This window comes from Colletotrichum acutatum, assembly GCF_030867785.1.
Source record: "Colletotrichum acutatum strain CBS 112980 chromosome Unknown BDZ83scaffold_67, whole genome shotgun sequence".
Taxonomy (NCBI): Eukaryota; Fungi; Ascomycota; class Sordariomycetes; order Glomerellales; family Glomerellaceae; genus Colletotrichum; species Colletotrichum acutatum.
Genome location: NW_026849061.1, coordinates 11,751 through 26,333, shown reverse-complemented (window position 1 = coordinate 26,333; position 14,583 = coordinate 11,751). Strand labels below are relative to the sequence as shown.

General features: G+C 53.8%; 4 protein-coding genes across 4 annotated transcripts; 2 read left to right on the top strand and 2 right to left on the bottom strand.

Moving 5' to 3' along the window:
- Positions 1-1,661: 1,661 nt before the first annotated feature.
- BDZ83DRAFT_581170 (uncharacterized protein) lies at positions 1,662-4,122 on the top strand (the record flags this gene model as incomplete). The annotated part of the gene is made up of 3 exons (XM_060505431.1): positions 1,662-1,706; positions 1,844-2,027; positions 2,159-4,122. The coding sequence occupies 3 exons, from the start codon at positions 1,662-1,664 to the stop codon at positions 4,120-4,122; spliced, it is 2,193 nt and encodes a 730-aa protein (XP_060363308.1).
- A 3,483-nt stretch (positions 4,123-7,605) lies between these two features.
- BDZ83DRAFT_391749 (uncharacterized protein) lies at positions 7,606-9,551 on the bottom strand. Its single transcript, XM_060502795.1, has one exon. It carries the CDS (start codon positions 9,462-9,464, stop codon positions 7,689-7,691), a length of 1,776 nt encoding a protein of 591 aa, XP_060363307.1. The 5' UTR covers positions 9,465-9,551; the 3' UTR covers positions 7,606-7,688.
- Positions 9,552-9,639: 88 nt separating this feature from the next.
- BDZ83DRAFT_753612 (uncharacterized protein) lies at positions 9,640-10,848 on the bottom strand (the record flags this gene model as incomplete). The annotated part of the gene is made up of 1 exon (XM_060514370.1): positions 9,640-10,848. One exon carries the CDS (start codon positions 10,846-10,848, stop codon positions 9,640-9,642), a length of 1,209 nt encoding a protein of 402 aa, XP_060363306.1.
- A 2,523-nt stretch (positions 10,849-13,371) lies between these two features.
- On the top strand, positions 13,372-14,395 carry BDZ83DRAFT_720766 (glycosyl hydrolase catalytic core-domain-containing protein; the record flags this gene model as incomplete). The annotated part of the gene is made up of 2 exons (XM_060512300.1): positions 13,372-13,982; positions 14,044-14,395. The coding sequence occupies 2 exons, from the start codon at positions 13,372-13,374 to the stop codon at positions 14,393-14,395; spliced, it is 963 nt and encodes a 320-aa protein (XP_060363305.1).
- Between the last annotated feature and the right edge of the window lie 188 nt (positions 14,396-14,583).

The window sequence follows — 14,583 nt, the reverse complement described above, 5'->3', positions numbered from 1 at the left end:
CTACTAGGTATAGGGAAGGACGCAGAGCCCTCTTCCAAAAGAAACGACGAGGGGTACTACTGTAAGGGAGGGTAGTCGGGATCCCCAAGACGGAGCTATTGGTACGTGAGCTTTCTGTTAGTGCGGCAAGCAGACCAAAAGCAATATCCATCTTCCCAAGGTCCCTGTTCCCTCCCGTGTGGATCTGTCCGGCCGAACCTCTCTGTCGCCACAGACTCGTCGTCGTCGTCTTCCCTTCAACACTCATAACACACGTACCGTACCTGGCCTGCAGGGAGACAGACTGGCTTTGCTATCTATCTCTCCATCAGACCTGGCTATGCGAGAAATGCAACACCACTGCCCCGTACCTCGTCAACATTCCTCATCTACCTCCTTCACCCCCGCAACAAAATCAGCGACAGAGTCTGACTTTCTGAGTCCCAGTCTCGTCTCTCCCTCTTACTCCCCATCTCATATTCTCTTTCCAGTTTCCCCATTTCTGGCTTCGCCTAACCCGTCCATGCCTGGTGAGTATCCTAACACTCGATATTCGGGCACCTCTGGCTTGGTGGACCTCGCAAACCTGCTATTGTTCTCGCCGAAGAAACGCACGAGTGCTGCGGAATCTTTGGCCTTGTTTCCTTCAGAAAACGCCTGTTTCTAACTCTCTTGTTCTCACGAACAGGTTCGCCATCAGCCTGCAGGGCCAACGAACGAAGCACGGTTCAGCTCCACGTCTTTGGCATCGTCAACAGACAGGTTCAGTCTGTTTGTCAACAACCTCTAGCCCTGATTGGATAACACACTGGCGAACACCCCAGTCTAGACGGTTGAGTACGTGATCCCTTCCTCTGCCTGCAAGCTGTTACATGGCCACGAACTCCAGCAAGAAGCCGTCACGCCACTTGCTGCACCTTGCCGCCCCCAGCCAGCAGTTCTTGCGAAGGAGCATCAACGCTCCACCTTGGGAGCATTCAGGCTGACCTGCGTGCCAATGAACAGTCCCAGCACGGCATCTTTCAGTCCGTTACCAACGCGTTGGAATTCTTGGGTCATCCCGAAACTTGATCTCAGATTTCGGTTTGCCAGCGCCCCGGCGACCAATGACAGGTGCATCGGTCTGAGTTCACTTCGCGCGACATCTGCTCTCAAAGAGCTGAGCTTGGTTTAAGATTGCCGCTCCTGGGTATCTTCTCAGCCTTCCCGCTTTCTCCATTTCCCCAACTTGCTTCGCTCTTCTTAAACCTGGCATCATCGCCCGGCCCGACCTCTACAGCTCGCTCCTCGATTCCAGACGCGTCGAACCTCCATAATAATCACAGCAGCCGATCTTCTCAAATTCCTAGCGCCACCAGCCAGCTCGGAAACGCCATCCACATATCTGAGTACGGTGTCTCAAACCAATCCTGCCGGGAGAATCTCCTGAGACTGACGTTCCTCGACTAGGAATTCTCCCTTCCCTCGCACTTGTCCTTGGCCTATTCAATAAAACTCGCCCGGACTCTAATCACAGCAATCTCAAGACATATCTCTCCCTTCCTCCCTTTGTCCCTCGACGGTCCCACAAGGCCATAGTCTCTTTTCCTGTCGTTGCAACACTGCTCCCGAAACAGTGGTTTGCATTTTCCCGACACCAGACCACGCATCCTTTCCCAAGTGCACCATCTTCTACAGCTTGAATGTCTGCTGCGAAGTTTGAGTGTGCTTCCTACAAGCATTTCGAGGTGAGTCAACACTTTCACCCTCAACGTGGAGTTGAGCCACCCCCGAGACGTCGTCGTTTGGTCGCATCACTCGACAACGCCTCATACTATCTTGAAGAGTGCGGTAAGGCTGACGAGGGGTGCCTCACCGAGAACAGCCCGACTTCCACCCGCAAAGGCCAATAATCATCGGTGAGGAAGGCCTTGACTCGCCAGAAACGGTGACTCTCAAGTACGAAGAGGCAGTCGCAAGGGCCAACGGAGACCTTCGGGGCGACTCCCCGCCGGGCGGTCTCCTCCCCATGTCCCATTACGGGAAGCAGCAGCCAGGCCCAATCCACGGTACGTGTTTTCTCTTCTCTATAGTACAGGCGTGTCAGGTGGACTTTTTGTAATCTTTTAGCTTCCCATGAGAGATTTGGCGCAATACACCCAGCTGGAGGGTTATGGCTGACGCGACGTGTTTCCCGCAGGGTATGATTCATCCCGTGGGTATCAGGATGCCGGGTATCAGCAATATGGAGCGCAGGCCTATCCTGCGCAGCACGGCAGTGCAGGCCAGCTCACCGCAGCCCAGATGAACCAGGAAGCTTTTGCGGCCAACAGTGCGGTTGGCTCTTACATGTCTGTCAGTGTAGGTCCATCGGTGGTATCATGTCAACCAAGTTCTGGAATGGTGGGTACCAAAGTGCAGGTCAAGATCACCTCGCCATACGATCTCCTCACCGTAGCGCCTTTCTACTCCCTCGTTTTCGGCGCGAACAAGGTGCAGGCACAACCGACAAAAGAATCCCAGGACAGCAACGGGTACATGTTCACTGTCTCGGCCGATGCACCGCCATTTGTGGTCACCAGCTGTGCCAACGAAAACGTGCCAGTTTTGGTCCTGATTGAAACAGAGAACGGCGAGGAAGTGTTCAAGGCGGCAGCGGGTCAATTTGTATATCACGAAGCAGGCCCAGGTGCTAGCTCAGACGACATCACGAGGAAGGTGTCCAAGTCACCTGAACAGCAACATCAGTCCCCCAGGTCAGCAAGCACTCAGCTCGGCAACGAAGCCAGTACAAATACGTACGACTTTGCTACAGCTCCGCAACAACCTGCCCAGTCTCCCTATGGAAACTCATTCTCGCAAGACAACAACAGTCACAACATGCTCAGCGCTTATCGAACCAACTCCTTCCCGGAGCAGCATTACACCCGGGCGGTGCCCCCGCCGCTGCGGCCGCCGATGACCGGATGGCAAGCATACGGACGAACGCCGGGTCCCCCCATTACGCACACGCAGATCTCCCGTCCTAGCTTGACGCCGCTGCCCATGCCATCTGCCACGATGCCTCTGCTTGTCAGGACAAGCTCGATTCCGAGCTCTCCTGGAGGCGGACAGCAATCTGGATACAACCATTGGGGATCGTATTCAAACAAGGCTCAACTGAAGATTGTTGGCAAGCTCGACACCATGTCTATCGACTGGTCTCCCGAGGAATGGTCGAACCGAAGACGCATCGTCATGTTCAGCAAGAAACAGACGGGACCGACGCTCACGGCGACCTTCCGACCCGTCAATGTCAACGAGAGACCGCCCAACAGCATCTGCATCAGCTGCATCTGGTGGGCCGAGAAGAACGAGTGCTACGTCACGTCTGTGGACACCATCTACCTCTTGGAGCAGCTTGTCGTTGCTCCAGCCAGATTCACCGTGGAAGAGAAGAATCGCATCCGTCGCAACCTTGAGGGCTTCAGGCCTTTGACAGTCAGCAAGGCCAAGGCCGACTCGGAGGAATTCTTCAAAATCATCATGGGATTCCCGAACCCGAAGCCGAGGAACATTGAGAAGGACGTCAAAGTTTTCCCGTGGAAGATTTTGGAATCGGCGCTGAAGAAGATCATTGGCAAATACAGCGCTAGCCCCTCATCGACTCTTCCAGCTTCGCACCTCTTGACGCCCACACCGGTCAACGCGTATCCTCCGCCGCTCCCGACGCCGCCAGCCCCAACTGTTGCATCGGACCATGTCAGTGCCTATGGTGTTCCATCGCAAGTCCACCACCACGAAGGGTTGACCTCACCGAGGTCGATCACCGGCAGCACGCACAGCTGGCCGGCGTACTCGACAGGACCACCACGCAACCTTTCTCCCGCACTTACATCTGTGTCCCCGCGGCAATCTGGACTGCGTCTCGCTGCACCCTTACCAGCTGTCAGCAGCTATGATAGTCGGTCGATGACGAGCCATTCATACGGCGGCGGGCTTCAGACACCGCTAGGAAACCAGCATACACCGCCTTCAGCCCCTGGACGGTGGGATCCTGCGATACCAGCGATGCATGCACCGACTACCTATGCAGAGCAGTATCAGTCCATGACTGCGCACCATACCCCGAGTCATCAAGTATACGGTGGTGGCGGATACGGGGACGGGGCGCAACGGGCTTGATGCCGCGGAGGCCGCTAGGTGGGAGTGAGGGTGCATAGCGGGCGGCGGGCCAGGTGAGCGACAACGACCTGGCCAAGGAGGCAAGGTGCTTCGCGTCTGGTGAGGCGCAAGCGTGATATCCCGGAAGCAACACAACAAGCCTTGTCAAGAGTTGATGGAGTGAGTCACTACTTTGGGGCCAGGGCCCAGGGGTACGAGAGGGGTTTGGAGACACAGGGCAACCGCGTGAACGAAACACGGGAACAAGAGCAGGGCTAGACAAAGGGAAGGGAAGCATCAAGAGATGTCGTCGGAGAGCAAGTCGTACGTCGTTGACTTGATTGGGGATGGTCAGGCTGCGACTTTGGACGGGCTGCACGAGGAAGATGGAGGTGTGGTGTAGGGGTCCACGGGTTTATTCCCCTGCCCCCCCCCCTCCCCGGTCACACACTTGCATCTGCCCGTCGCAGTCCTTGTCTTGGTCCCGGGCTGACTGTCACTGAGCAGTGCGGTGCTTGAGCTCGAGCATGAGCAATGAGCATGAGCATGAGCATCAACGCAGTAGGAGTTTTGGTGTGGATGGGTGGAGACCCCGGAGGTGCTGTCAGCTGCTGTGGCGCAGACCAATGGAGGCTTCCGGAATCGAATCCACTTTTCCCGATTTAGATGGAGTCGGCGAATCACCTCTGCCCCGCTCAGCGACCGGCACCGCCTGCTCCACTTTCCGGCATCGACTTTGGGGATTACGAGCCACTTTTCCCCCCCGACGCACCATCCTCAACCCTCCCCTCCCCCCTCCTTGGACATCTCAGCTGGGAGCCTATCACCCTGTCTCTCTCTCAGTTTGGCTCTATCCCCTGGGGGGCGGGGGGAACCTTTCGATGTTTCCCTCTTTTTTGGACAGCTTCCAGTATGGATGAACCCCTCTCTAGACCTTCACCGCATTGTCACGATGGGCAAACAGTGCAGGGGCAAGCAGCGTCAACTTTGCCTCTCTGGCCACACTTTTGCTGTCTATAATCCATGACGGGACGATTCTAGACCACCTATCACCTCCGCGTTTGCCCGCCTGCACTTGGATAACGGATTCGAGCCCCGACCCTCAACGTCGCTAATCAGAACCTCTTTCCTTGGTGCATGATGGGTTGGGGGTGTATCTGGTGATCGCTTCTTGGAGGGGTCGCCTGCATCCGTCCGGCCTGCATGACGTACATCATCTGCGTCAAGGAGCTACCGAACGACACCGCGCCTTATCCGCCTGCTCCAAAATGCTAGACACTACTCTGTCTTCTCCAGACCCGTCTTTCAACCGGCTTGTCTTCGACCACTCGCTTGCCTTCCCGCCGGGCCTCTTCGGTCGTGCATTGGCGTTCCCGTGTTCCATACATGGGTCTCAAGGGCTCACCCGAGCCATTCACATGGCCTTCAAGTCTAGACAAGCGCCCCTAAATCAACGACCAAGAGCGAACCGGCATATCTGTCACGAAAAAGACAAGGAAGCATCTTCTGGCCAGAAATCCCATTTCCCCGGCCTAGACGAGTAGCAATCCCCACCACCACCGCAATCATGGCATGCCTTGGCTCTCGACTCGCTTCACAAACGCGGGTGGCGCGGCTGAGTTCATTTCCACGCAGCCCGTCCGACCCTCCACTGCTCATCTTTCGCTATCCACTCCAAGATCGGCAAAGACGGGGGCGCGGACTGATGCAGCTCCGACCGCGACGCTGCTAGCGACGCGTACTCTCTCACGGCCTGGGCTGGCTCATCATCTTGGCGTCGATTCACCACACCACCTTCCTGCCTCCTTGCCCGAGACACTTTCATACTTGTTTCAGGAATGACTGCAGTTCGAGCTGCCCACTGCCCGCATAGAAAGGATACAATGGCGTTTGTCTACGGCTTGTTTGGTGATAGACTCGGTTGCATTTCGCTCATCTTTCCCCCATAGAGGACCGCCCACTACTACCCCACCAACGACTCGGCATTACAGCCAATACGACTTTTTTCTCCTCTTCAAACCCCCTCGGTGTCCTGCTAGCAACATTCCCACGGCCCGCCGTGGCACTTGACGTCGCTTATCTGGACCACGTCTCGGCAATCTCAACCATACACGATAATCACCTCCACATCGCTACAATCACATCACTTGCGCTGCAACAACACTCCTTGTTCTGAACCCTTCCTCACACAGCACAGCACAACACAACACCCAACATACCCTATACAGCGCTTTCATTATCTTCCTCTTTCTCCTTCTCTCTCGCTCTACCTCCCATACATCTCATATTGTCTTTGCATTTATCTTTACTGGCGTGAAGGGGGACAGGGGTTGGAATAGAACAGGGGAGAACTTGGACTGGGAACGGTCGAATCATGTAAGGCTTTCTAGAAGACAAGTCAAAGAGGAGGAGGCTTGGAATGGGATATTGTGCGGACAGAACGACGGAGAATACACGGTGTCACAGGTGTCTTTGGTATGGTACGGACCGGTACAGGTCGGTTCTCGGGGAATCAGGTAACGGGGATACAACATTTTGGTGGGCTGCACATAGCATTATACCCTTCGCTTTGCTTTTGATGGCTTCGGGATCTGGGTTTTCGGTATTGTCACATATGGGATAGTCTCCTGATAATCATAATCGCTTGACATCTTTAAGAATTTGGTCCTCACTCCTCCTCGCGTGATGTAGAGTGATTCACGGCACTTGATATGTGTACTTCCCGTCGAGATGTCGCATCTCTTCCGTGACTGCCTTGGATACAGTACACCGCTGGGTTGATTATGAGGTTTGGCTGATTCACTGCTTCCACCGATCAAATGAAGCGTTGTTGGCCGTGATGAAAGTGATCTATCGAGACCACCCCGACTTGTTTAAAGAAGCCAAGTATCAAGTGGTCATGATTCTGACCATCAATCCATTCTGAAATCCAGCATTGCTATCAAGGTATCTCGGACACTTGGACTAACAAGATCAACACATCTTCCATTGGCACCACAAGCTCCAACAGAATCACCAAAATGGCAAGCGACTCGAGCGTGAACGCCCTGGTAGGTATCCTGTCCTTCACCATAATTGTGTCAGTCCTCTTCTTCTGCTTCCTCCTGTACATGCGCTTCGTCAAGCGGCGCGTCCTCGTTCCCGTCAATCTTGGACCGCGCAGAGGACGGAGTACCACCGCCGTTCGGGGCAGCGTTGCCGGCGATTCTACTGCGGGAGCGGTGGAGGATAACAGAGATGTTGGGAGCGAGTTGGGTCGGGCTGGTGGTGCGACGACGGAGGAACCGGCGAGGGTGGTTTGAGGTCCACCGTGCTGATGGGATGGGATCGGGAAAGTTGAAGTTTGCAACAAAGGCAAGGAGCGCCACCTGGTGATGGACGAGAGGCTCATCTTGGGAGGGAATTCAATGGATCCAACATGACATTATCAAGTAGTAGCAAAAGTGGAGGGACATCCGTCTTGGTGGAAAAACAAATACTCCATCGTCATTCTAGCCCCCTACACGCGAGGTAACTCCTCAAACTCAAAGATATCCAAAGTTCCCATTGCACAACGCCTTCGATTCCGCCCTCTCTCTTCCCCTTGCTCATATTCCAAACCGCATAGCTGCATATTTCCCTTGGCAATAGTAGTACCTCTTTATAGTATCTTCCGTGATGCCCACATTGGCGCATGCCTCTCGAAGCCACCGAAGCTGGTCGTTCCTCATGTCTGCGTTGGCATCGTGCGGCAAATGAATCGTGATACTTCTCGCTTCGGGCTGCCCATTCGCTCCAGTCGGTGCCGGTAACGCGGATTTGGGAGTCCACCTGAACCTCTCGCGAGATCCCTCACGGGTCTGGCGGGCAAAGTCGAACGCGCTAAAGAGCTCAAGCACGTTCCTCTTGACGACGGATCCGACGCCGTGGCTCCAAATATTTTCTATAGTCGCCCAAACTGACCTGCTTATCATGACCTTGTCCGTCTCGTCCTTGTCTTCTGCCTCTTTATCCTCAGGAGTCGACACCACTACGAGCTTAGGTAGACGAGAGTCCCATTGGGGAGGTTCGCGGTGGTCCGGGGGCGCGGCAGTCATGATCTCTCCGCAGATCTTCTTGCAATCGTACCAAGGTTGTTTCAGTTCCAAGTCAACTCTGTCAGAGGGGTTGGTAGCGAGGTATCGTTGAACACCGGCTGGTCGACAACACCTTGGCGTCGCGGCATTTTTGCCGACTTTGCCCCTCTTGCTCCCGTGCCTCACGATACCGCCGCCACCCCTACCACCGCCCGCAGGACTCGTTTTTTTCTTTGACTTCTTGACCTCCTTCGAGCCCTTTGAATCCTTCGACTCCTCTAACTCCTCCCACTCCAACTCTTTGGTCGACTTTACAAGCCCGTTGCAGAGTTCTCGCCAAAAGGTCCTCACCCACAACTGGGCTAGCAACGAGTGCCGGCCGTAGTCTTTGTCTCCATGCGGTTTGTAGACGACCCCGAGTAACCATTGTGTGTACCTCAGCGTCTCCTCTTGCACAAGATCCTCGAATGGTAAGTCGTCGAAACCAATGAGAAAAGGGCCTGCTGGGCTTTCACGGCGCCGCGTGCTGCGACCTTCGGCATCCAGGAGATCTTGTCCGAATGGGTGTACAAGTTGCATGTGGTGGCAGAGTAGGCCTGTCAAGTGTATAGCTTCATAGTCTCTTGTGACTGACGTCTGAGCCCCGAGTGCTGTGTGTCGCTCATAAAGCTTCGTGCGCAAGGCCCGGATGAGCTTCGGTAAGCCAATGGACCCAATGTTGAAGTTGCTCGCAAGTCCGGTGTGGACATTCTTGATTGACCACCAGGTTGGACTATCCAACTTTTCGATACCAGGTTCGTTCATGTCGTTATTGTCAATGTCCATTGCGTCCTCGTGTGTTGCCGACCCGCGGTCCCTTACAGTGAAGTCTATTTTGGTACCGGCATACTCCTTGGGTAGGTCCCAATCGTCCTGGACTACTTGCAAACTCGGCCAGCTAGTATCTCGACGAAAGAGATGCCGGGTTGTTTCGGTGGCAAACAAGCCGCCATGGCCGACGACGTGGTTGATTCGACGCTCCACAAACCAACGTGCATGGAAGCCCAAGTCGACCCAGGCCTCCTTCACTTTAGGTTGATCGTCTGGTATTTCTAGACACTGGGAGTTTTCTGAGCACCAAAGGTTAACTCCGCTGGCACGAGCAAGACCCCACAAGGCATCTATTTTGCTAACCAGGCATTGCCACATTTCGACTTCGTATAGAGCCCACTGGACGACGCGTCTGATGATATCATTGATCAGACCCTTCTTTGCGTCAATGTCGCGTGCCAAAAAATGAGGAAGTTTGCCTTGGTATGACACCGCCATTGCTGCCTTCTTCGGAACATGGTGGACGGAGGTCTGGGGTTGCTCGGATACGTGTCCGTAGTGCTGCTGGAATTGCTCATCGACGCATTGCTGGAAGTAGAATGGATCATGCCAAAGGCTTCTCAAATGGTCGTTTGACCATTGTAATTGCTGTGTGAACTTCGCCTTAAATTCGTCAAGCCAGTTTCGGTGGAGAGAGGCTGGTGGAGAGAGGCAGGTGGAGAGAGGCTGGTGGCATGTACAGCCCGTATTCGACTATTCCCTCATTTTCGAAGTAGAAGATTCTTTCTGGACGGTGCGCTTTTGCCCAGGCATCGACTCGGTCATCGTCGATACTTTCAGCGCCTACTTCTTCCTTTGGTTGACCGCTTTTGATCGCTATTGCTTTGGTGACACCGTAGAGGATTTGGTAAAGCAGGGCTTGGGTATGGAGGAGATGGATGCCGTCGGCCCAGGTAAAGAGGCGACCACTCTTGCGCAGATGTTCAAACATCCAGTCTTGGTCAGGGTCTCTTTGGTCAGTATGGCATATCAGAATGAAGTCGTCCACAATGAAGAAATATGGGGCGCTTCGCTTCAGTCCCATCTGTTTGCTCATCTGGACATCATCTGGCGTGAGAATCCCAATGAATCGATTGTCGGCAAATTTGGGCAGGAACAGCTTGCTGGCTCGACCAAGATGCAGTGCTTCCCAGTCTGCGAATGTAAAGGCACTGTGGTCGCAATACATTCGGTTTATGATGAGATGTGCCAGAAGCTTGGGATTGCTGAGATCGGATTGGTTCATCCAGGATAATAAAAAGGCCCTGTAGGCCCGTTGCGTGTCACTGGTGGGATCGTCTCTGTAGATGACGTTTTTGAACGAGACTCCAGCGCTTCCATTCCCGCATGTACGAGTTTCAATGTCTTTGAACAGCCTATAGTATTCCTCCAAGTCGGCACTGTGATTATGCGGAAGCCCGTCGTTTTTACCAAAGACGTCGAGTTCGGGATGACGGGTAAGGGCAGCTTTATACGCTCCATCGACGAGTGTTAAAAGCTCGTCACGAGGCAGGAAAGGTTCGTCCTCGAGTAGGTTCGTGATAACTTCCACGTTGACCCTCCCACGGAGGGCCCTGAAGGCTGCGTGTGACTTGGAGAGAGCTCGAATCATCTGAAATTCGAATTCCCTAGCATCTCCTTGAGTTATCAGCTCTGTGGAGAGGAACTCATTGGTTGCACCTCGTTCCTCAATCGGCCCTCGAAATCCGATATCTCTTAGTTTTTGTAGGGGTTGTTTTTCTTGAGTGCTCCATGGGCCATCTGGCAGCCAGTTGAGAGACGAGTAGACCTTGTCCAGATATTGCTCTGCTCCGTCATAGACATCCTGCAATGATTCTTGCATAGCAAAGCACGGACAAGGCGGGTAAAAGAATCAGAGTGGATGCGTGCTGGAAGGCTGATAGAAAGGTGCAGAGACAGCCAGCGTCGTATAGAGTGGCTAGTAGTGAGGATTGAGAATGCCAGTAGCAGCGGAAGACACAGAGAATGAAGAGCGAGACATGGCTCAAGTATTCTGTTGAGGAGGCAGGTCGGAATAAACGAGATGCCACGATGGCGAGGCCTAGAGAAAGATGTCGAAACCACGAGGACAGGGAAAGGCGCTCAATTTCAATGACATTATTCGAGAAAGCATGATGAAAGAGACTTCTTTGGTTTGGGGAAACAACAATCCGATAAGCTAACAAAGTAACGAAGGGAGAGGGAAGGATGCGTGGGTGAGTGACAAGGTGATTATTTCTGTCATCTTGACAATTGACGAGAAGGAAAGGCGGTTTCGAGCTTCGTGGAAGTGAAATAATTGTGCCTGGGATTAGTTCCCGTTCAACGAACTCCCGAAACAACTTTGTGATGGAAGAGCGTCGTAGCTGAGGATTTGAACAAAAGGGAAGGGCGCGGTTTAGCCCAATTGGCGTACTGGGCGAGCGGGGAGCGTACTTGGAGAGACAGAAATGCCAAGTTGGGTTGATGGCTTCAAACATCAATACATCTGGTATGAGATGTGATGAAGTGCAATGGAAAACGACAACGGTGGTGAGAATGTGGTTGTGGAGAGGTAGGTAGTTTTTCGTAGGGGTCTAGGCTCGGTCCAAGAAGACTCGCATCGTTGTTCAGATGAACCATACGTTCAGGTAGACGCTGCTAGGATACCACCTACTGTGTGGTTCCTGAGTTAGCCGTCAATAGCGCGGCTGTTGGTGGGCAGCAAGTTCTGGCAAGTTGCAACAGGTCGAGGAGAGGTGAAGGTGTGAATCGTGACTGTCAAGGAGATTTCCCGTGGCATTTTGCAGGCCGACTGGTGCCGGATCCGGGAAGGCAAGGGAAGCCCATGCTTAATTGAGTTAGAGCTGCTGCGGGTCTTGGGATGGACAAGACCCATATTTACACGCATCAACAAGGACTAGCGTCCTGTTTAATGAGTGGCGCTCGGCGCGCAGGAGCCATCTAGCCGGGCCCACCGTCCCACGTCGTATTTCCACGAGGGCAGGAGCTAAGACCCAAGAGGGTCAGGAACGCCAGGGGACCAGACAAGAGGGTCCTTCCTTTTTTCTTTTTGTTCTCCTTCCTCGCCTGCGGCCTGAGTCCTGACTTTCTTTGTTTCGTTGCTTCCCGTTGTTAGTAAGGTAAGGTACCTAAGGCAAGGTACCACAATGAATGGCCGATCGTGATAGGCAACTGCGCGGAAGAAGCAAGAACCCTGAGAATGTTTCCGGAAAGAACACCTCCACAGGTGATGCCACCATGAATATCGCTGAGAAGGGGCATGGATGCCAACTTGCCCGATAAATGACAGTCAGCTACAGTCTACGTAGTACAGACACAAGTACCTATTCATACACCGGGCAGTTACACGGCCATGCCCAGAATCCAGGGGCAAGGTCAGCTCAGGACGCGCCATTGGGTGGACGTTTGGCCAAGACCAATGGACAAAGGCATCAACCCTCAGTACTATCAGCAATCGGCCCAGCCCAGCCCGGGCGCCGCAGTAACTACCTTAGCTCAACCACCTCAGCTTGGCGGTAGGTGGGTGGTATTATTGCCTCTTGCATTCCCTCCACTCCCACCACTCCCACCGACGTATCCGTACACCTACAGCCCACCTTGCCTACGTGCTTTCCTAGGTACGGGCAACAGCCCAGTGAGATGTTACTTCCCAGATTACCTTACCTTACTTGGAGGAGCTGAAGATGACCCTTATCGCGCAAAGACACCCAAGACACGCTACTGACGGACAGAACGCACCAGTGCCTGCGCCAGTCCCAACGCCAAACGCCAGCGGCAACGCCAACCCAGTAAACGCCAACGCCAACGCCGGCACCGCCAACATGGGATTTTTCATTCCTGTTTTCTCTTCTTCTTCCCCCTCCTCCCTCCGAGCTGCCGTCTCTTTCAGACTTTTTCTTGTTCAGCTCCGCCTCCTGCATTTGTTGACCAGTGCTTACCACGTCGTTTCTTTGAGGAGGTTTTTTTTCCGTGTGTTTAAACCATCCATTGTCACTCGTTTTCCCAAGTCAATCTCGTCGACAGCCCTGCATCCATCACAATCAGAATATCCCTACCTTAATTCTGCCACTTTCCACGCTCGCTCGTTCGTACCGAATACACAGTAATCGACAGAGACGAACCGACCGCAGGGATCAAGATTGTCTCTATTGTCCAACGTTGCAAACCTCACCGATACTCGAGTACCGTCGTCAATCTAGAGCCCGACACACTCGAAATAGCAAACGACACCCCTTGCGATACCCGTCGTCGCTTTTGCCTCCAAGGGCTACCCAAATTCATTCGACCCGAACCGCCCGGCCCCCCAGTCGCTGTTCAACCGGGTCTCACCCACTCGAGAGCCTCAACCTTGAACCCGCCCACCATGCTCTCCACATTCCTACTCGCCTTGGTGCCCCTCGTGGCAGCAACATCCTCCTCGAAACGCGGTCTCGTCTTCACTCCGAACTCCAATTGGCCTCAGGACAACCAAGTATGGGTTCAATCAGGTTCCGATCTGACGTGGTACTACAACTACCAGGAAATTCCAAGCCCGGCCTTCTCGGGGAAGACCCAGGCAGAGTTCGAGTTCGTCCCCATGATGTGGGGTGTCTCATCGAACCCCCAAGACACGACATTCCTTAAGAGCGTGACGAGCTTGATCAAAGACAAGGGCATCAATATCACCCACGCCCTAGGCTTCAATGAACCTGATGGTCCCTCATCATATGGCGGCAGTGATGTTGCCCCTTCTATCGCCGCCAAGGCCTGGGTCGCCAACTTCATTCCTCTTCAAGAGCTCGGCGTCAAGGTCGGTCTTCCCGCCTGCACCGGCGCTCCGGGCGGTTTGCCCTGGTTGAAACAGTTCCTGGGTAACTGCTCTGCGCTCATCAGCACCGACGGAGAGACCAAGAACTGCACATACGACTTCCTCCCGGTGCATTGGTACGATAACTTTGGAGGCCTGGCGAGCCACATTGGTGAACGTGTTGCAGCGTACGTTGCCACTCATCTCTCATGCTGTGCGCTGTTCCTCAAATAATTAACACTTGCCTAGGTTCCCCGACACCAAGATCTGGATCACCGAGTATGCCTATGCCAACCAGGAACTCTCCGCGACCCAGGACTTTTACAACATGAGCGCAGAGTACTTTGACCGCATCGACTACATTGAGCGGTACACGTACTTTGGTGCTTTCCGCTCCAAGACGAGCAACGTTGGCCCCAACGCCTCGTTTTTGAACAATGACGGCAAGTTGACAGACATTGGCTCATGGTACCTCGGCAAGAGTGCCACGGGCGTGAAGCCGACGTCCGGTGATAGTAGCGCTGCCGTCCGTGGAGGCGCACCAGTGCTTACTGCGATGGCGGCCACTATCCTCGGTGCCGTCTTCACTTTCACCTCATGATCAAAACCGGCAACATATAGATTCGGTCCTGCGCAGCACGAGATGTGAGGGTTCTCATGACGATGTCATCATGATCTTATACGATGTAGGGCAGGGATATATACTACCTCCAGGAACACATTCATCACATAGACGAAGCCAGGAGAATAGCGCCTGGTCATCTTTTTTTTCTTCTCCACATATTTGTA